The sequence below is a fragment of the Giraffa tippelskirchi genome, chromosome 12, assembly GCF_054371585.1.
Source record: "Giraffa tippelskirchi isolate mGirTip1 chromosome 12, T2T-mGirTip1v1.2.pri, whole genome shotgun sequence".
Classification (NCBI taxonomy): domain Eukaryota; kingdom Metazoa; phylum Chordata; class Mammalia; order Artiodactyla; family Giraffidae; genus Giraffa; species Giraffa tippelskirchi.
The window spans coordinates 104683559-104704367 of record NC_137286.1 but is presented as its reverse complement, the minus strand read 5'-3'; the positions used below and the strand labels follow the sequence as shown (position 1 = coordinate 104704367).

At 40.2% G+C, this 20809-nt stretch overlaps 1 protein-coding gene across 49 annotated transcripts in view; it reads right to left on the bottom strand.

Annotated features, from left to right (window-relative positions):
* MTMR6 (myotubularin related protein 6) overlaps positions 1 to 20588 on the bottom strand; it is a 51605-nt gene extending 31017 nt beyond the window's left edge. For 6 of the 49 annotated variants that reach the window (XR_014071495.1, XR_014071493.1, XR_014071494.1 and 3 more), the window contains exons 1-14: positions 20468 to 20588; positions 16775 to 16891; positions 15121 to 15283; positions 13551 to 13708; positions 13246 to 13374; positions 11678 to 11812; positions 10908 to 11021; positions 9440 to 9572; positions 8573 to 8682; positions 8050 to 8175; positions 5484 to 5533; positions 4847 to 5047; positions 4339 to 4470; positions 4105 to 4231 (exon numbers count right to left, since the gene is read on the bottom strand). Coding sequence is in view for 38 of the 49 variants with exons in the window: in XM_081551021.1 (XP_081407147.1) it covers positions 4105 to 4231; positions 4339 to 4470; positions 4847 to 5047; positions 5484 to 5533; positions 8050 to 8175; positions 8573 to 8682; positions 9440 to 9572; positions 10908 to 11021; positions 11678 to 11812; positions 13246 to 13374; positions 13551 to 13708; positions 15121 to 15283; positions 16775 to 16891; positions 20468 to 20491 (1719 nt within the window). In the remaining 11 variants the exon portion in view is untranslated. Of the gene's footprint in view, positions 1 to 42; positions 2267 to 2700; positions 3831 to 4104; positions 4232 to 4338; positions 4471 to 4846; positions 5048 to 5483; positions 5534 to 8049; positions 8176 to 8527; positions 8683 to 9439; positions 9573 to 10907; positions 11022 to 11677; positions 11813 to 13245; positions 13375 to 13550; positions 13709 to 15120; positions 15284 to 16774; positions 16892 to 20463 lie in introns of those variants that run through there. The other 43 variants (XR_014071499.1, XR_014071497.1, XR_014071498.1 and 40 more) reach the window with 29 other exon arrangements.
* Between the last annotated feature and the right edge of the window lie 221 nt (positions 20589 to 20809).

The following is a 20809-nucleotide window of genomic DNA, read 5'->3' as shown; positions in this document are numbered from 1 at the left end:
TTGCCTAAGTGAGGGAAAAAAAACCACTACAATTCGATCCCATTTGTTTAAAAAAAAAATTCAATGTAAAACATGAGCATTTAATTACCTTTAAATAATATATGTAATAATATACATGCTATACACTCCCAAACACACTGAACACAAATCCAATCTTATAAGACATAGACACAATTTACTTTTCACCAACACACACCCTGTAGGTCACTTAGGATGTTAATGGATTTCTCAGTCCACACGTGAGCACATCAACACACACATATATGCCTTAAGTTGAAGATGAAGACAATAAACCAAGAGCTGAAGATAGGAAGGGTGCTGTGGAAGATCCTAAAACCACAGTCAGCAACTGGAACCAGGTAACAAGGCACAACAGCTTCCCTTCTGTGGTCACAGAGATTAAGTTTCTCATCCCAGGGCTCAAATATAGAAATAGACTTGGCTAAATCACAGGCTATACATTACAGTGTGTTTCTATTACGGTTTAAAAACAAGTATCTTTCTTATTACATAATGCATTACAGAAAAGCACTGGAAAAATAGGATTAGATAAGCTCATACAATAAAGCCTGTCTTTCCATTTGAAAAAGATATTTATGTTTAAAATCAATATAACAGATGTAGGTGTAATAAAAAGAAGCAGAAAGGATCCTATGCAGATTTCCTAGTACCCCTGAATCACAGCTTGTGTCACCCACGTCAAATTTTCCATTTTAAAGCCAGATGGGTGATACTGTCAACTGAAAGTAATTTTCTTTTATTTTTTCTTTTTCTTGTACTTTAGTGATATGTACTAGTACAGAGAATAAACAGTTACCGTAACATGGCAAAATGAAACTCTTCCTAGCATTGAGGTTTTTTGTTAAACATTACCTTTGTGTTAATTTTCCTTTTTTCTCTTCTATGAAAACAGACACAAGAAAAAAAAATAATGTGTCACAGAGAAAAACTCATGCAACCAAGCAAAATCTGAACTATATGCACTCCCTTTTTTAAACCCAAAGATTCTTGAGTAAATTGAAAACTTCTTCTAGGAAGAGAAATTCGTTGAGAGATAAAACAGTTTGCAAATATACATATATGTACTATTCATTGTTTCTAATAACAATTTAGAGCTGTAGCTTTGTAAACTCACACAGTTATCCAAGGAATAAGGCCAACCACAAAATAAGAATCAATAGGATGCAGTAATCCGTTCAGAAAAAGACGGTCAAATGTAAGCACAAGAAATCAACAATCGAAGCTGTGAATAGTAAGTCATGAAATGCAGCACTAAACAAATAGTAACCAGAATTAAACCACCAGTTTGGTTGTTTTGACTCCGGAAGTGGGACCAGTCACACCTGAGGTTGGCAGTGTCCCTCGGCCATGTCTCCGTAGGGCCTGCAGCTCTTGCGGGTGTGAGAACAACCCCTCACAAACACAACCAGGCTGATCAAGCGAAAGAGAACAAACCATTGCTCTCAGCTATAAAACCTAAGAGTGATGTAATGATTAATGAGTAAACTGAGGTTTTAAGGCTTTCTTAGAAATATTTTTCATGGCACTTCAACAATAACCACCACTAATAGGCAACATTTGCAAACATTCATAGTTACATAATTGAAAGTACATGCCATGTCAATTATTAAGTGAGGGACAGCTTTGTCAGTTGAGTCTTCTGGCAATCAAATTATACTTATGAAACGCTATTCATGTTCGGCTGTAATTAACATGAAAATCATATAGACAGGTTACTTTAGTATATAGTACAAACTGTGTCTGGAGTACATTGGCCAATGTATCACCAGCTTCTTACAGAAATGAAAGTCATTCATTCCTTGCTAGAAATGCAATTAAACTGACGTCTCTCACAAGAGTAGTTGTCACCCTGACTTCAACGATTAACCTATTAAACTCTAAGATCATTTTTAGGCAAATTCCTCGCGTCACACACACAGACCACCCTCACAATAATCGCACCGCAGGCAGCCAGAAAGCCCTCTCCAGAAAGCCCTCTTCGAGCCTAGCAGGTCATCCTGGCCACGCCATATTCCAGGCTGACCACCGCAGGCTCGGCTTTGGAAAACTCATCTGCGTACTCGCTGTAGCGGTTATCTGCAGGGCTGCTGCCCTCTATAGTTCGAAGAACATCGTTCACAGGCAGCAGAGCCTGCTCCTTGAGACTCAGGGTGGCTTTGAGGGCAGGTGATTCAGGACGGACTGAATTTAACAATTCTTTGCTGAGAATTCCATCTGTTTGCTTATTTTTACGTTGCTTAACTTGCTAGAACAAAGCCAAATTTGAAAGAAATTATGAGCTGCACACCCCACATGTTCAATATATAGTAGATAAAAGCTAGAAAAAGATCCTGCTTTTGCAAATGCTCTCTTTATGTACAATGCAAAATTAAATCTCAAAAAACTATAATCTAGTGTAGGTGAGACAGGACTGAGAATCCGAACTGTTCACAGTTTTTGCAATGGAAAATATATTTGAGAGAAGAGGGTCACTAGACCGTCATATTTGAAAACCACATACATTTCCTAGAAAGGATAAAAACTAAGCATTTTATAATGTAAGAAATATGTATGAGACAGTCACCCTGAAATTGCAGCTGTACAACGTGACAAACACACACTCATTTAGCTGAAGATCTGCTGGCCTGATGAGCTTTGTGGTGAGCATGCACTGGTCTGCTACGCAAGCACAACAGGCGCTAGAACACGACAGAGTTTTTTATTTTAACAGATTTTAAAAGAATTCATTGGCAGAGTTCACACTCCCCAAATTCTCAGACTGATCTCCAGATAACCTTCCTGTGCCACCTAAAACTGGGGCCTCTCCGACAGGTCACTCACGTGGTCATGGCCTCCTTATCTGAGAGCTGACCAGTGACAGCCCTGACAGAAAGGCAGACAGGACAGTCTCACTGAGATATAACAACTGGTTAGGCTTTTTTAAAACATGTACTTACTGATCCTTTTTGGCTACATATAATGGTAAAGAAATGTTTTAGGGTGGAGAAGGATTTCTTAAAAAAGATATTAAAAAAGGCATAAAACAAAGACTGATGAATTTGACTATATTAAAATTCACAGTATCTGTACAAAACACACCATCAAGAAAATGGAAAAAACAAAGACTGGGCAAAGCCATCAGTGATAGATTTAACTAAATAAGAATTAGTGTCTCATATGTAAAGAATTCTTAGAAACTGGTAAGAAAAAGGCAAATACGCCAACAGAACAATGAGTACAGGTTTGAACGGGCCATTAGCATGCAGAAAGGGGAAAACCAAATGGCCAACAAAAACAAGAAAAGTCATCCAACTTCACTTGTGATAGAAAGCCAGAACTTCAAAGAACTGAAATGTCTAGTGTAGTTGAACCGACAGTCTGTGCCACAGTCATACAAGAGAATATCAGGTAGTAGTTACTGAGAAAACAGATGAACTAAAGCTACATGTACCAACATGGACAAATTTCAGAACAACACAGAGCAAGGTGAAGCATGACAGTGTGACAGCCTTTGTATAGTTTTAAAATATGCGGTTCCTGAAGCAGAGTGAAGAGACTGGGCATTCGTGTAGTTTGCTGCCCTTTATAGAAAACTGTTTTCGCCTGTGTTTTTTCAATACATAATAAAAATAATATATTAAACCAAACAAAAGTTTGTGATAAATTGTTTGTGGATACAAGCATATATAAAGGAAGTATAAAAACATGGGCAGGAGGGACCAACACCAGGCTCAGTGCAGTGAGAGTGGGTAGGAGGACGCAGCAGGGGCTTGTAGGCTCTGCAAACAGATCAGTAACGCTCCTTTTCTTCAGAGAGAAACAGGAAAGATCTGAATCAAATATGACAAATGCTAAAATCTCACAAAGCTAGGTGGTGAATACCCTAATATTCATTATATCTCTTTTTTCTATATACTTCAAATATTTCAATGTATTTTAAAATTCAGAAAATGCAATTTTCAAGGCAGAGGAGATCTGATTTTGAAGCAACCATAGGTACTTGCAAGATTTCTATATATACTGATTTACACTGAGAGCACAAATAAGGAAATAAACTAACTGAATATTCCAAATATATCACATGAGATGCTTCAGAATACTTACAGATTCTAAGTCCTTGATATCTTTCTCTAACTGCTTATTCTGCTCACTCATGTTCATAATCATATTAAATACAGACTGCCTAGGATGCAATGTTCGATCAAACTGGTGGTACATGTTTCTCCAAAACCTTTACGACAAAAAACAGAAAAAAAAAATAGAAGAAATTTTTTTTTTGAACAAATAGTGTCCAAGAAAAACTGAGTATAAGTAAGTATTTCAATAATGCCACCTTACTTAAAATTGAAAGACACTGTATTTGGCTCCAGAACTGCTGATTTCTGACACTGGGAACTGTAGAGAGGATTGAGGTACTTCTTCTGGTTGTCCAGAAGAAACGGCCACAGGGAGTACGTCTTCTCCTTCAACCTGATGTGATGAGAAAAACATGAAGACCTTTCCCAGAGACACTGATACTCTCCTGTAAAGCACATAATCATTTCCCACATAGATTTAGTTTCCCCTTTTTCTTCTAGTCACAGTCTAACCTCACCTCTGAATTTTTCACACTTAGGTTATACATACTTTTCTGCACGCACACCACACTTCAAAACGAATTTTAACTATTAGCTGAGAGCGTAAGGGGTGCTCAGAGCTTACTCAGCTGCAGAAATACAGACAGCAAAATACTCATGTTAAGACCCATTTCTATATCATATTGTCAAGATAGTTTAAGTTCAACTACAATTTATATTAGATTTCAGCTAAATACGAAAAAAAAGCCCATTTCAATCAACTGTCTTACTTGAGTTCTTCTCTTTCCTTCTGACAATTCCCAATAAAGTTTCCAAACTGGCATGAATGGATATGTTCATGGATCTGAAGAAGAAATGCTTCACTGAACTCGAAGGCTTGTGGAAACTGTTCGGTCAAATGCCACACACACTCCAAGAACTGAGTAAACACCGGTGAGACTTCCTTTGGGTCACCATCCAAATGGCCACACCTAACCCCCCAGAAAGTACAAGCTTTTGAAAATGCCACTGGAAGAGGTCAATTGTTTGGGTACTGTTAAATTTAAATACATATCCCCCCATCCAGAAAAAAAAAGTCCTCTAAAACACTGCTATATTGGCATTAAAAAAAACCCCCAAACCTGTCATGTTTCTATTGAAACAATTTACGAGTTGTTCAACCATAGTTTTAAAGGATCTATTACATTCTAACCACTACAATCCAGACAAAAAGGAAGGTAATTAAACTGCCATGAGAATTAATGAAAGTATGAGACTTGAAAAAAAAATGACAGAAAAAAATTAAATCAGTTTTCATATAAAAACCCACACCACTCTCATTTCCCATCATGAAGAACCAGAACGTTCTGGTCATCTAAACTAGTTCTATTAATTTTACAAAATACATAAATGTACACTGTGACTCACCTCTCTGAAAACTTATGTCCAAAGGAGATCCAATCTTTTTCTATTAAAACCTTAGTGAGAAAAAGTAAAATCCATTTTACAACCCCTTTCAATTCCTTTTTTGTTTAGAATGGATTCAATCCTGTTATCTTAAAAACGCATTACTTTTTTAACTTATGGTGGCAAATAAAACTGTTTAAATTATAGGCAAAAACCAGCAAGAACCTGAGTTACAGGTTGGCCTAACAGAAAATGAAAATGATTCATCAAAAGAAATATAGGTATTGTGACTTAAGTTTATTTTTTTCAGTTGAGTTTAAATACTATATTTTAAGTCGAAAGCATGTTATAAAACACTACTGCATTTTGTATAAGTGATGATGATAAACATATAGAAAAAGGTTAGGAAAATGCAAATCAGGAGGTTACCAGTGGTTACTGGGTGGTAGACAGGGGTGGATGGTTTAAATCTTTTGGCTCACTGTACATCACTTCTATAATATTGATACTTAAAAAAAAGAAAAAATAATGGTAAAGAAACCAATGTAAAAGTTTATATTCAAATTCAAATGTTGATATCTAACCTCTTGAATGAACTCTGTCTGTATGTTTTCTCTACTACAACTCTACTAAAATAATAGGCTTCTAATTATTTTCGGTCTAATCTCAACAATATTATCTTTGTAGTATTTAACATATTTTCTAATTTCATTATATAATCACCAAGTACATCCTTTTTGATGTCGAAGTTGTCACTTTCGGCTCCTCTGACTTTGTCCTGAATCTCTCCAAGAGGCTACAGCACTCGAGGGTAAGGTGCAGACCCTGGAGTCACAGTGCCCGGGCTCAGATCCTAGCTTCCCTACATTCATGCCCCGCAACTCCTGGCACCTGTTCTTCCGCCTGCAGCCCTGGACTTTACTGTGGGCTCCTTGCCGCCCTTTGACACACCCACCTCTGAAACTTAACTCAGTACCCTTCTCACTAAACTCACTCCTCTGCTGTCCAAGTGAAGAGCACAATGGCACAATCCATCCTCCAACTGAGCTCTGAGCCTGCACCCCATCCTACAGGAGGACTCTTCTCTGGCACCACCTCCAGTCCCAGAACAGCTCTTACTCTGCTGTCTTGACCTCGATGGAGGTGGACCTGGTACCGCCTCCTCCATCTGTCCGCACGGCACTGCCTTAGCTCTGCTCTCTTTTCTCCCTAAGCTGTCCTAACAGCTTCCAGCAAGTCTCCTAGCCTCCATCCCCACCCCTCTGCCTTCAAGACATCAAACCACTTTTTAAAAAACAGTTCTGAGCACGTTACTCTTCCTGCATTTAATGGCTCTCACCACCCAGGGAGGGTGAAGTCCAGATGCCACACTTTTCTTCCTCAGGCCTGCAGCCCACTCTGCTTTCCTGCAGCCCACTACGCTCTCCTGCACCCGGCCTGCCCCTCACACAGCCTGCAGGCCCCTGCAGGAGCCGTGCTTTAGTTCTCACTGGTCCTTGGTCTGGGAGGCTCTCACAGTCACTGGTCACTGCTTGAGTTCATCTGGACATCAAGACAATGAAAGCGAAACACGGCCAAGGAAACATCTTGTCTCACATGCTGGAGGCAAGCGGAACTGCACTTTATCAGCAGCGCTGCCACTTGGCCTGGCCCTGATTCAATATGTTGGCGTCACAAACACAATGGTTCTGAAGGATCTGGGGGTGTCCAACCTTCCCCTGCTAATCTGGCACTGTGTGGAATAATTCTAAACCAAGGAAAACTGTTCACCAGCTCTTCATTTATATACCTGCCCTGAGTTAAGATGCAAAGTTTGAAAGTACGAGTTAATCTGATCATATGTTAAAAAGGCAAACCAAACCCAGGAGCCAGGGCTTTAGGGCCACAAAACAGAAACTCTGTCCAACTAGAAACTGTCTCTTCAGATTTAAAACAAGCTTTCTAATGTGTACCTGGGCTTCCCTAGTGGCTTAGAAGGTAAAGAATCTGCCTGCAATGCAGGAGACAGGAGTTCGATCCCTGGGTCGGGAAGATCCCCTGGAGAAGGGAATGGCAATCCATTCCAGTATTCTTGCCTGAAGAATCCCATAGACAGAGGAGCCTGGCGGGCTACAGTTCATGAGGTTGCAAAGAGTCAGACAAGACTGAGCAACTAACATTTAACACTTAACGTGTACCTATGACTGAGAAATGAAGGTGTGTTAAATACAAAGTTTCCTCTGGAATATAATTTATAAGTACTCTTATCTATGTCTTGTCTTACTACATTATTTATATTTGTTAGATTAAAATCGAGGGAGAAATGCTGAATACTTCTATTGCAATACTTTGCAGGGGAAAAAAAAGTTTCAAACTTATTGTCAAAGAGATGGTACAAGCGGAAATTCGTCTAACCCAGGGTTTCTCAGCCTCAGCACCACGGGCGTTTTGGGCCAGGTACCCCTCTGTTGAAGAGTGGTCCTGTGCGTTACAGGACATTAGCAGCTGGCCCTCCACCAGCTGGAGCCCAAGTGTACCCTGCTCTTTAGACGCAAACATCAAAATGACTCCTGCTTGTCTCCGCAGGCCTGGCCAAGCAAGCCCTTACCATGAACCCTCTGATCGTCCTGTAGTAGGGATCCAGCAGGAGAGAGCCCAGGGAACAGACCTGCGAGGTCCTGTCCCAGCCGTCAGAGCAGTGCACCAGCACACTCGCGCTCTCAACCGCGATTGCCTGAAAAGACAGACCACACACTTCGCTTCTACCAGGACACATTTTAGGTAAGTCAGTAAGTTCTACTTACTCAAAAACCAGATTAGCAGGCATGCATTATGAAGAAGAGCTAGAGTTGCAGTGATAACGCTGTCACGGCATATTCTCCAAAAAACAACACAAAACAAACAAAAAACAGACAAAAATGTCATTTCAAAGCGTTGGGGAATTTCTTTCGAAGCTCCTACATTAACTGCTATGTGATATTTTTAAAGCTCCAATTAAAGTAAATCTCACTACAAAGATAGAACGTAGGAACAGCGATCTGACTGGGAAGGATACGAGCACCCCACAGAATGAACCCGTTCCTTGCCAACCAGGGAAAGACCACGATCGAACGTGAGTGGTGAAGTGTTACTCTGGCTAAGAAGATTGCAGCGTCCATCACAGCTTTGATGTGGCGAAGCCATCCTGAGCTCTCCAGACCAGAGTAGAAATCGTTGACGGAAAGCCCTTTGGTACCGTTGACTGCAAGGGGAGAGACAGTCCAGTTAGGAAGGAGCCTGAGTCCCCACTTCTATTCAAGAGACCCCTAGGGAGCCAGCTGGAGAAGAAGACAAAACAAACAGGCTAGACTCTTCATACATGGAGACATGCTACTAAAAGCTCATTGATGGATTTTTGGGTACATTTTTCTGTCATTCCTTGTGCTTTGAAAAGAAAAAAAAATGTTCCAATGTCCCTTTTAAAAAAATCTGCAACACAAGTGTTTAATTAAAAATAGTCTGATGTTTTAATTTTTTAAATTCCATATCAGGACTGGAAAGATAGCTTAATATTTAAACAGAACATTGTTATATATTAAATCTTCATGGTACTGACTGATGAAAATATCTAAACAATAGCAATTTTTTGTAAAACCATTAGAATTATACCGCCCAATAAATATAGTAGCCACAACTGAAATATTGCTATTAAACACTTGAAATGTGGGTATTCCAAACTAAGATGTGTTGCAAGTGTAAAAGACACCCGAGGCAATTTCTAGGACTTAGAGAAAAAAACAAAACATGTTATTACTAATTTTTTATATTGATTACATGTTAGCATAATGTTTTTTAATATATTAGGTTAATTGTTATTAACATTGATTTCAATTGTTCTTTTTACACATCTGAATGTAACTATTAGAAAATTTTTAAGTATGTAACTTTAAATTTTATACTGTGACAAGCATTATGTTTCTGGTGGACAAAGCTGCCTAGAAGGCATGCAATAATCGTACCTTCCAATAATTTCTGAAGGCTGGACCGCATGACATGGATATTTTCAATTCCAACAAACTGAAATCTAATATTAGAATAGTTGTCTTCATTTTCATAACCTTTTCCAGCTGCTCTGTTGGCCATTGCATTCAGCTAAAATTTTAAATTTTAGAAATTTAGAAACAAATTGCCTTTTTCTTTTAACTTAATTTACCAAATATCATGAGAACACTAAATAAACCACCTTTTAGCTAGCAGAGTTTAAAGGAACTCATCAAAACTGAATGTGCTACCATTTTTTAATAATCGAAAAGTGTCATCTATATTATTCAAAGTATAGAGGATCCTATAAAGTAACAACACGCTTGCTATGTAAGGATCAGACAAGAAATTCCCTAAGCATAATTCATGAAACTGATTCACATGTGTATCTGGTCAGTCTTCCATATGTTTGTAATATTTCAAAATTTATAAAAGAATTATCTCCCATCTAAACCCTACATGATTCAGTGCTGAGCAGAGCTGTTACAGAATGAACTTTCAGACACACTTCAGAACAAGCCTGGAGCACCTGATCACTCAGAAAGCCACAGGGACCCTGAAGCACAGCTGAAACATAGGTCAGGTCAGCTGAGATCAGATTACACAGTACACCACACAGCATGCAATGGCTAGCCTGATACAGCTCCAAGAACTGGGCCCAAAACAACCTGATTTCTAGGGAGAAAAGACCGCTTATGGGCCCATGGTCTTAGGTTATTAGATCAAATGCTCTCAGAGGTTAATAGTTGGCATGTTTAATTCTTTCAGACTGGGATTTCCTATGGTACGTCGTGACATTTGTCAATAGTCTTAAGGAGTTGGATGAAACAGAACCTAAACTAGAAGAAAAAGTTGCTTTTCTTGCAGTGAGTGGACTGAGGCCCAGGTTGGTAAGAAGTACAGTTACATCGTCTACTGACTCACTGGTCATTTGGGATCTATGATAACTAAGGAAAGATTCAGATATTTAAAAAATGCTGCCACATTATTGCTACTCGGGTTTTACTAGTAAAACACAACAATCAAATAAAGATACATTTTTTGTGTAGACGTCAATTATTTAAGAGATATTAGGGCCTGAAAAACAAATCACCCTCAGACCTCATGTTCAGAAAGTCTTAAATTACAGTCATCCTTTATATCTAATATGACCTAAAAATAGTGCTATGCAATTAACCCACTCAAATTATACTAGGAAGTGAAACAAAATTTTTCTGACAAGAGATAACACCAACACTCTTGACTTCTAAGAAGGTCTTTTTTTGTTAAACAAAAGGTTATCAAACTATCAATCTCTAACTTTTGATACTTCATTTACACAAATTACTCTTATCTTCTTTTTCTCCATTATCTTTTGTAAAACTGCATAATGATGAGAATTAACTTCTAAAACAGCTAAGATTCCTTTCAACAAAGCTGCCTAAAATTGTGTTTTGTATTGCTCACTCGCTCTTTCTCATCGCTTTCTCTTATTTTCTCATCATTCCAGATTTTTGAAGAAATCCTCACTATAATTCTGCCAATGTCCTTTTTTGTAGCCCACCAGCTCTGCACACGATGCTACAATAAAAATTAAAAGTAATGTTAGCTATTACTGTTGAGAATTTTAATTATTTTAGTTTCAGGATCCTACATGAATTGGTTGTTTTACTGCATTGACAAAAAGAAAAAGGGATTCGGACATTTGTCCCAAAGATAAAAATTTATCCTGACATGATAGATACCTAACAGAACAATTGTTTACTGTTCACTAGTTGAATGTTCAACATTCAACTAGTTCACTACTTCAATTCTCTAGTTCAATGTTTCTTAAGTTAGCTATCTATTTTCCTTATTTTCTTGAATATTCCATATTAAGGAACATCATTTTAACATAAAGTGTTTTGCCAATTAAAAATTCGATGAAAAAAAAAGTAGTGAGAATTTCTAATTTTCACAACGTACTTCACAATAATATAACGCTGATATACCATCTAGAGCTCCCAATATAAAATTCAGCTTTCTTAAACTTGTACATATATCAGAAGACATAAAAAATCACCACCTGGGTTACTGGGAACTGGGTCTCCTAAGTTGGTATCCTTTAAAAGATTGACTTCCTTAGCCTCGGTTCATTTACAACTAGGATTCAGCATGTTCAACATGGACACAGTGCCTGGCTCCCACTAACTGAATCAGCAGAGACAGTGAACTGCCAGGCTGTACTGGACACATACTCTGGGTCTGGTGTCCATGACATACATGTAGCGGTTGGCTGGGTTGGCCTTGCTGATGGCCTGAAGTAAGTGTTCATCTTCGAGGCACCGGGCGCTGAACCCTGACAGTGGCTGACTACAGCGACAAATGGCAGCCTAGTTATAGAAGAGAGAAAACAGGTTATCCAGAGAAATCTAAAACACATCTTGAAAACATGCTTAAAAGAAAAAACCCACAGTTAAAATCAAATGTGCAATATGTTTAAAAGCTGACAGGATGATTAGATTTCCTGGTGACTCAGACGGTAAAGAATCTGCCTGCAATGCAGGAGACCTAGGTTCAATCCGTGGGTTGGGAAGATCCCCTTGAGACAGAAATGGCAACCTACTCCAGTGTTCTTGCCTGGAGAAGTCTACGGACAGAGGAGCCTGGGTTGCAAAGAGTCGGACGTGACTGAGTGATTATTACTTTCACTTTCAACTTGGAAATCCTATTTGTATTAAATACTTTTTAATATTTTGACGTTTACCTAAGTTTTCTCAATATTCTCTTCTACTAAGAAATCTGAATACCTCCTTACTCAAGAGCTTGATGGAAAAAAAAAAAAACCAAAATCTTTGGTCCTAAAAAGTAACAACTGCTTGATTCCCTATCAGGTAACCTAACCAGATACTTGCATTTTGTGCTCTGGGTTACAAGATTCTTTCAAGTTCAAGTAAGTAATCTAGTCAATAAATGTAGAACAGAATTTTTAAAAATGGCAACATTTGAACTTTTACTTTCCAAAGTCTTTCTGATATCTAATTAGAAATCACTGATGTTTATATATAATGAGACTTATGAGAAAAATAAGTTTCAATTCAAATTTGGTTAAAATACAGTTAATCTAAGAGGGCAAAAATATCTATAAGAAGCCATGTGTGTTGGATTATTTACTGTTGTTCAAAGTCTTGAAAAAGATTTCTAAGATTTAGACCCATATACTTTTTCTTCAACCTCGTCCTTACTAACTCCAACTTGACCCTACCCAAACATTACAATCATAGTATCATGAAGGAAAAAAGTCACACAGTTTAAACCCACACACAAAATAAAATCACGGAACTGTAAGAAAATAGTAGAAGAAAATAAGGATTGCCTGAGGTTTTTTTTCAGACCTATTTTCTGATTTGTTAAGCCGGGCACTGAATATCTATTTTTAGCCCAGTTTTCCAATTAAAAAAAAATGTACACAAACATGGGTGTGTCAAACAAAGGCTATAAAGAGAGTGACAAAACCCCTATGACTTTGCTGTGAAAAGTTAATGAGGAACTTCTGTTTAAAGTTTTGCTTTTTACCTCTTGCTCCCTTCTAAAACCCGACTAAAATTCTAATAAAGGTGAGGGGAGGAAGACAACAAGTATGAAAGTTTCCATGTTTCAGGATAATTTTGTTTTAAAACTTCAGAAATGTAATCAAGGGAAAGGTCAGTACTTCTCTATCAGCAACACTGATGGTGACCTCCAAGTGTAGAGATGGGTATTCTTTTGGACACCTAGACCTGCAGAGGACTCGTACCCCACTAATAAGGTCAGAGCAGCTCCCTACCTCCTTACTCTGGTGGTAGTAGGAGAGAACAGGAAACCTCCCCTTGCTCCGGAACTTGGAACTACCGACAATTATTGGTTTGCTTGCTATTCGGGGCACATACAGTTCTCTGGGGTAAGTTTCACAAATCTGTAAAAATCAAACAAAGCACAACAATTCTACTCACAGTTCTAGAATCAGGTTAAAAATCACCTTTAAAAACTTCTAAAACTTACTAAACACAAGAACAGTAAAAGTTACTGCTCTGACAGTCTCTGACCCCAGTACCCTGTATTCTGAGTACCTCCGGAGAGGAACAAGGCTACCTTGTAGTCTCGGTTGGCATCAGACAGCTGCCAGTTGGAATTGGGCACTCCCATCCTCTTATACTCCTCAGCAAGGTCAATGAGTTCCCATCCCTGCAGTCTTTCGGCATCGTTTTGTTTGGGATTATAAGAGAAAGCATAGAGATCTTCATATTTTGCTACAATATACAAAACACATGAATGTTAAGAGGCAACTTCTAGGACTTAGGACACTATAAATGAGAGTAATTTTTCAGTTTTATCTATTTAAAAAATCTTCAAAGAGACGGCTAACATCTGAACATACTACAACTTAACATCTCAGTTCTTTGATGTGGATGATTATACCTAAAGGCACACATATTGATCTGAGATTCAGTTTACAAAATCAGCAAGCGCTAGTAAACAATACACACACATTAAATATTACACTGCAATATTTCCTTTTTCTAAAAGTAAAAATTTAAAGACACAAGTAGACATTCCACAAATGAGATGTGAACTGGATGCCCAGTGTACACTTAGTGGAAAGCTAGAGGTGGTATACAGAACCTGAGGCTGCACACAACACCCCCATGGGACAGTGTGGAACCAAACCGGCAAAGGCTGTGTGGAGCTCTAGAGACCACCCACTCCTGAACAAGGCCAAGCCCCAAAGTCATAGGGCCATCCCTGCTGCAAGTCATGGCTGCTCTGGGGACACTGGGATCAATGGCATAGGCTTCCAGGGCTGGGAGAGGGGGCTGAGCATGGACCTGCTCCCAGACCACTGCCACCCAGGTGTTCCACACAAAGGAACATTCAGGAATCGGTGTGCTTCACCTCTAGGAGAGAGCAACAGATTCCAGCATGTCCTGGGAGGAAGCCTGCAGACCCCAGGGGCATAAGCAGTGATCGATTCTTCCTTAGGATGTGTCACCTCTGCTAAAGCAGAGGTCATCCCCTCAGGCTCCATTCCCATGGAGTAAATGTACTAACCCCACTGCTATCAGAGGAGACTGACTGCCCTTAACTTAATTAGGAATCAATTTCCAAGTCATTTCTCTTGGTTGTGGGATACCCACTTAAAAAAAAAAAATATCTGTCCTTCAGGTGATCCACAGACTTTGAAAACATCCACATAAATCTATGGTTTTTCAGGGGTTTTAAATGTTTCACTCTTTCCTTATTATCACCCCTTTTTGGGCTTCCCTGGTGGCCCAGCAGTAAAGAATCTGCCTGCCAATGCAGGAGACCCAGATGCGATCCCTAGGTCGGGAAGATTCCCTGGAGAAGGGCATGGCAACTCGCTCCAGTATGCTTGCCCGGAGAATCCCATGGACAGAGGAACCTGGCGAACTACAGTCCATGGAGTCACAAAGAGTCAGGCATGAATGAGCTACTGAACAACAACAATACCTTCTTTGGAAACTGGTCTTATAATTCGTAAGTTTCTAACTATTTATAGGCCACATTTTTCGGAACAGACCTTGCACATGACCTTGACTTAAGAGTAACTTAAAGTACAAAATAACAATAATGTGATATTTAAAAAGCAGCTTAGAGAATCCATGTCAATTGAGAAGTAAGCTTCGGTCCTGAAGAACAGTACCTTGCTTTGACAGCTGCAGCAGAGAGTTGTAAATATCGTGGCAGTCTCTCTCTCTGGGAACGATGAAGTGCACAGTCCGGAAGTTCTTGCACTGGATCACCAGGGGGCACCCAGAGGTCGTCAGAGCGAGCTTCTCCACCGAGGCGATATGGTGGTGCAGTATCTACAGCGCAAGAAAACATTCGCTCATTGTCATACCTTCAAAGCACTCAGCATCTGACTCTGCCGGAGAGCAGAAATGTTAGAAATGCCCCCTCAAATAGTCTCCAAGGTTATACACTCAAACTTAAGCTTTTAAACAACCAAATGCCCATGCCAGAAACATGCCTGATACCTCCCCACCACTGTACCTGTTCCACACACAATCAGAGTTTGAGAACAGGACCTCAGAAACACCTTTGCTCTCTGTCCCCTTCCCTCCATCTCCGTCATGGCCCTAGGTGCAAGGTCCCCACTGTTCCCACCTGAGCTACTGTCAAGAGCCTCCGCAGGCACTCTCCATAGCCACTCCTCACCGTCCCTAAGCTATCTTCTACAAGGAAGAGGAGCAACCATTGAAAAGCAATTAAACAGCTGACATATGGCCCAGCAATGCCACTCCTGGGCACATACCCAGACAAAACTACAATTTGAAAAGATACGTGCACTTTATGTTCAAGCAGCACTAGTCACCAGAGCCAAGACACAGAAACAACCGAAATGTCCATCGACAGATGAATGGATAAAGATATGCATACGACAATGGAATATTACTCAGCCATAAAAAAGAACAAAATAATGCCATTTGCAGCAACACAGACAGACCTAAAGACTATCATACTAAGTAAGCCAAAAAGAAAAAGGCAAGTACCATATGCTATTTACATGTGGAATCTAAAATATGATAAAAATCAACATATCTACAAAACAAAAACAGCTCACAGACATAGAAAACAAACTTGCGTTTGCCAAGGGGGCAGAGAGGTAGGAGTGGAAAGGAGTGAGAGTTTGGAATTAGCAGATACAAACTATTACATATAGGATGGATAAACAACAAGTTCCCACTGTACAGCATGGGGAACTATATTCAATATCCTGTAACAAACCATAATGGAAAAGAACATATGTATGTATGTAAACATAAAGCTGAGTCACTTTGCTGGATGACAGAAATAAACACAACATTGTAAATCAACAATACTTCAATATAATTTTTAAAGATAAAATAAAATAAGTTAAAAAAATAATAGGCAACTATAAAAAAAGCTGTCTAGTCATGCTATTCCCCATTCCCCTAGCCTCGCTTCAAGTCTGCCCGCATCCCTAAGTTCTGGTGACAACAGCCGTCTTTCGGCTCCTCCGGACGCACCAAGCTCCTTCACACAACGCTGCGCTGCCCCAATCTACTGGGATGAGGCAGCTCTAACTCTTCACCCGGGAACTTCGAGGGCTGTTTCTGGCCTTCGCTTACAATTTACCACTGAGAAGAATGCCACTCACTCCAGTGACACCACTGTTTTATTTAAAGAGGAGGGCAGATGTAATCACGTGACTGAAATTTCCTCAGTTAAGACAGCCAGCCAACAGGAGCATTTTTTTGCACATGTTCAGAGAAAACAAGGCGCGAGTCCATTGCTGTCATTACAGTGACGAGTGCAGCACAGGCCTTCCTCACCCAGGTTTCTTTCTGATGGGCGTCTATGAACAGCAGATGCGTGGCCGTGAGATACAGCGTTCCTGTTAACGACTTGTTGCTGGTACTGAACCGGTCAAGTAACTTCACTTGCTCAACCTGAAAAAAGAAAGTGTTATTTCTCATTACAAAGTCATATAAATTCTTTTTCTTTTTATCTCAGTACTTAAATGTACAGTGTCAAACTGCTTCCTCCTTCTGTTCAAAAAGATGAGATTACCTAACGTTGAAAGTTAAATTTCACATATCTTGGGTAATATATAAGCCACCAACAACATCAGCATTACTTACAGCAACAATACAGCCTGTAGAGAAAAATTCTGTAAGAAATTTAACATAAATATGAAAGGGAATCAGGGAGGAGGGATGTGGTATAAATAAGCATAACCATTTCTCGTATGCAAGAGTTAATGTATTTTGTACATTGGCAAGTCAAGAAATAAATAAGGTTATTATCCAGGGTTAGGAAAGTAAACTACCACTGCTCAGGACCATTTCTTCCTTAAATAAAAATCTAACTTTATTATACCACACACTTCTCATCAAAACATAAACATGTTTAAAACAATGGGATCAACTACTGTTGACTCCTCCTTAACTTTGTGAGGCTCGGCTGCAAAAGGACACTCTGGTCAGCCAACAGTGATACCTGGATAATAAGCTCATCTGTCTTATTTCCCACAGCAATTAAAGCAAAGTGCTCTAAAGAAAAGAGAACTAACGCATATACATGGAAATAAAGGTTATTATAAAGTATCAACGCTACTCAAGCAAATAATCTGTGTCTTTAGTACATGCATTTACAAAAAAATGGGGGCGCATAGCAAGCTAAGAAGAAAGCGTCACTTTTGAAATAACTCAATTTGAGCCTCAATGGGGTCAGATTTTCCTTGGATATTCCATTCTTTAACCAGCTCTAGGAAGTGGTCTTTCATACACAGAGCACCAAGGAAAATCCTCCCATTCCATTCTGTAACATTCCATTCACAACAAGCAGCAGAACACGATTTGGCATCAACATATGATGTCAGCCAAAGCACTAGGGCCTGGCGGGGGAAAGAGGATGCAAAAAAAGGACTGTCTCCGCACAGCTCCCTTTGTTTCCTGGCAAGCTCTCTCGTTAGGGGAAAGTTAGAGCTTAAAGTAAGAGACAGCTGCTATGCTGCTCACAGATACAGCCTGGAAATGCACTTTCAGAAATGCAAATTCAGACTTGATGTCTTTATTGACACTATGTAGTTAGTAAGCCAAATGTGACCAAAACAGGATAATAATCTGATCCTAAATTTTAGAACTATAAAGCCATTTAATTAGTAGTCAGGTAAAATACTTTATCTGATACATCTCTGGTTAGTAAGTAGTAGTTTTTAAAAATGGCTAAAACAGCACAAAAGACAATACTTTATTTACTTATGTCAAGAAGTTGTCTGGGGAAGAAAAAGCTCTTAGAATTATTAAGATTTCTGAATTAATATTGATACATTTGAACAAACAGACTGAAAGCAGAGAGGCAATGGAAAAGCCACTGTGTAGTTTGTGGGTGAAACAGCTTTGAGGTAAATCTTGGCTCTACCTCTCACAGGCTAACTGGGAAGGTTGCTTAAACTCTTGAAGCTGACTTCCTCCTCATCCGTAAACGGAGATAAGGTCCCCAAGGGCAGTGGTAAAAGATCAGTGATAATTTTGTATAAATTAACATATTTGGGAATTGTAAATATTGTGAAATCACATTGTAGAGTTGGCTATTCTGACATACCCTTGCTCAATAACAGGTAATTATTACTTCTCAAATACAGCCAGTCTGAACAACACAGAACAAATCACTAGTTACACAGTTACTACTCTGACAGTCAATTCTTTTTTTTTTTTTTTGACAGTCAATTCTTGATCAAGTCTAAAGTACACAGGTCAAAACAGCTAAATAAACTGAAAGCAAGTCATTTTTAGTTTTCAAATACTTAGTTACTTTTGCAGCAAATTAACTGTCCAGGTGAAGGCTATGTGTAATAGAAACAAAAAGTTGGAAACAAAAAATAGAAACAAATATCTTTTAAGAATAAGCTATAATTTAGAAGGATATCCAGTCCACCTAGCAACTCTCAGAACGTCTGTCCAGCTCACTGCTGTGGGCCCGACAGGTAACAGTATCTAGGAAATATCTGTTTAACTGCAGTTCACTCACAGACACTGAAGAGAAAAGGAGTGGTCTAAAGCTAGAAAAATAACCCAAAGAAATACAGGGGCACACTTGAAAAGTAATGTTAATATGAAATTAGTCAGAAATCTTTTAGTCTTTAAAAAAAATTCATAAAAAGACCTTACTAAACCACCAGTATGGGTCCATTGTGAAAAGGTGAGACAAAATTAAAAAATTAAAGTCCATCAACTGGTAGTTAAAGAGAAACATTAGGCCAAATGAAAGTCATGGGCAAGAAGCTTAAGAGCATGAGGGCTAATACAACTACAGAAATAGAAACAAAGATATATAGTCATCATAAATTTCAGGTGAAAAGATTTAAAATAAGCCAAGGGATCCTAAACATTTTCTAACATTCTGTCCCCTCTCACCAATCCTGAGGAGTAGAGTTTGCTCTGATTGCTTCAATTCACTTCACTCTTTACTACTTTTTCATTGTGTGCTCCACACTGTGGCCAACAGGATGAAAGATGCAATGAAGAGGTTCAACTGGGCACAGAAGGAAGTCATGGTGCATACAGCTACTACGTCACACACACCTGGAACCTGGAAACCAGGACAAGACCCTGGTCTGAGTATACGCTAGTCCTCTTTTCCACCTCTGCACCTTCTACGACTTTGCCTCTTTACTTAGGCACCCTTCTATCTTTAAACTTTAAGTGGGAATAACTTGAATTCTAGAGTTCCTTTATCTTTCCTCTCTTAAACATAAAAAGGGAAAATGGGATTACTTTTTAGCATCTTTAATTTTATTAGATACAGCATGTGTCATGTTTTTCTTCAAAAAAAAAAAAAGCTTTAATATAAATCCGCCTTAGGAAGGTTTGTGAAACATTTTAATGATATCCATCTCACATTCTCCCTGGGATAGAGGAAGAAGACAGATGTCTGCTCTTTTCCCTACAGGAGCTGTAACTTGAGGATGGGCCACAACTGACTGATGGCTTAGGCAAAACCCGGAGGGAGAGTCAAGGCTCACAGCGGGTCCTGTCCTGATTTTGTTAAAGGCTCCGCGCGGGCCACCCATTGCTTCTGATCTCGATTTGTTTTCCCCTCCCCCACCCTAAGTTTAAGATGAACTTCACTGCCGACGGTCAAGCAAGTCGCCGATATTGTGATGTCACTCCCTTCCGTTTTCACAGCTGTCCCAGGATCACAACCTAAAGCGAGGGGTTTCGTGAGCTCAGCTGCAGAGCGTTTCCATGTTAAGACGTGGGGTCACACTCCCCTTCTTCGGACCTCGTCTGTGTAGCTGACTGGACTCTAAAGACCCCCGAGCGTGAAGCTGCGCCAGAAACCGCCACCCCCGGGAAAGTGAGGTGAAGCAGATGATCAGGGAGGTCGGCCGCTAACCCCTCGGGACTGACCGCAGGCCCCCGGGGCCCAACGGCTGACGGAAAACCCACCCAGGCCTCCCGGCCCGCTGGGCCCTCCGCCGCTCAGCCGCGCCCCGCCGCGAGCGGCCGCCATGCACCAACCTTGGTCGTACGGATGTGCTCCATCCCGACGAGGCGCCCACCGGCCGCCGCCGCACCGTGAAGCGGAAAACCCCCAACTCGGGCCGCACCACCGCCGGCCCGCCGCACCCGCCGCGCATGCGCCGCCCACCCGCAGTCTCCTGGAAACACTTCCGCAAACCCCGGAGCGCCGAGAGGGCGGGGAGCGGCGCGCAGAGCGGCAGCGGACTCGCCCGGGGCCCCAGCGGGACGCACGGCGCCCCCTGCCGGTGGAGGCTCTCCGATCCCCGGGAGAGCGTGGTCCTCTCCATGGCGACCGGCCCGCGCTTCTACCCAGAGAACGAGGTCGTGGGGACAGGCCGT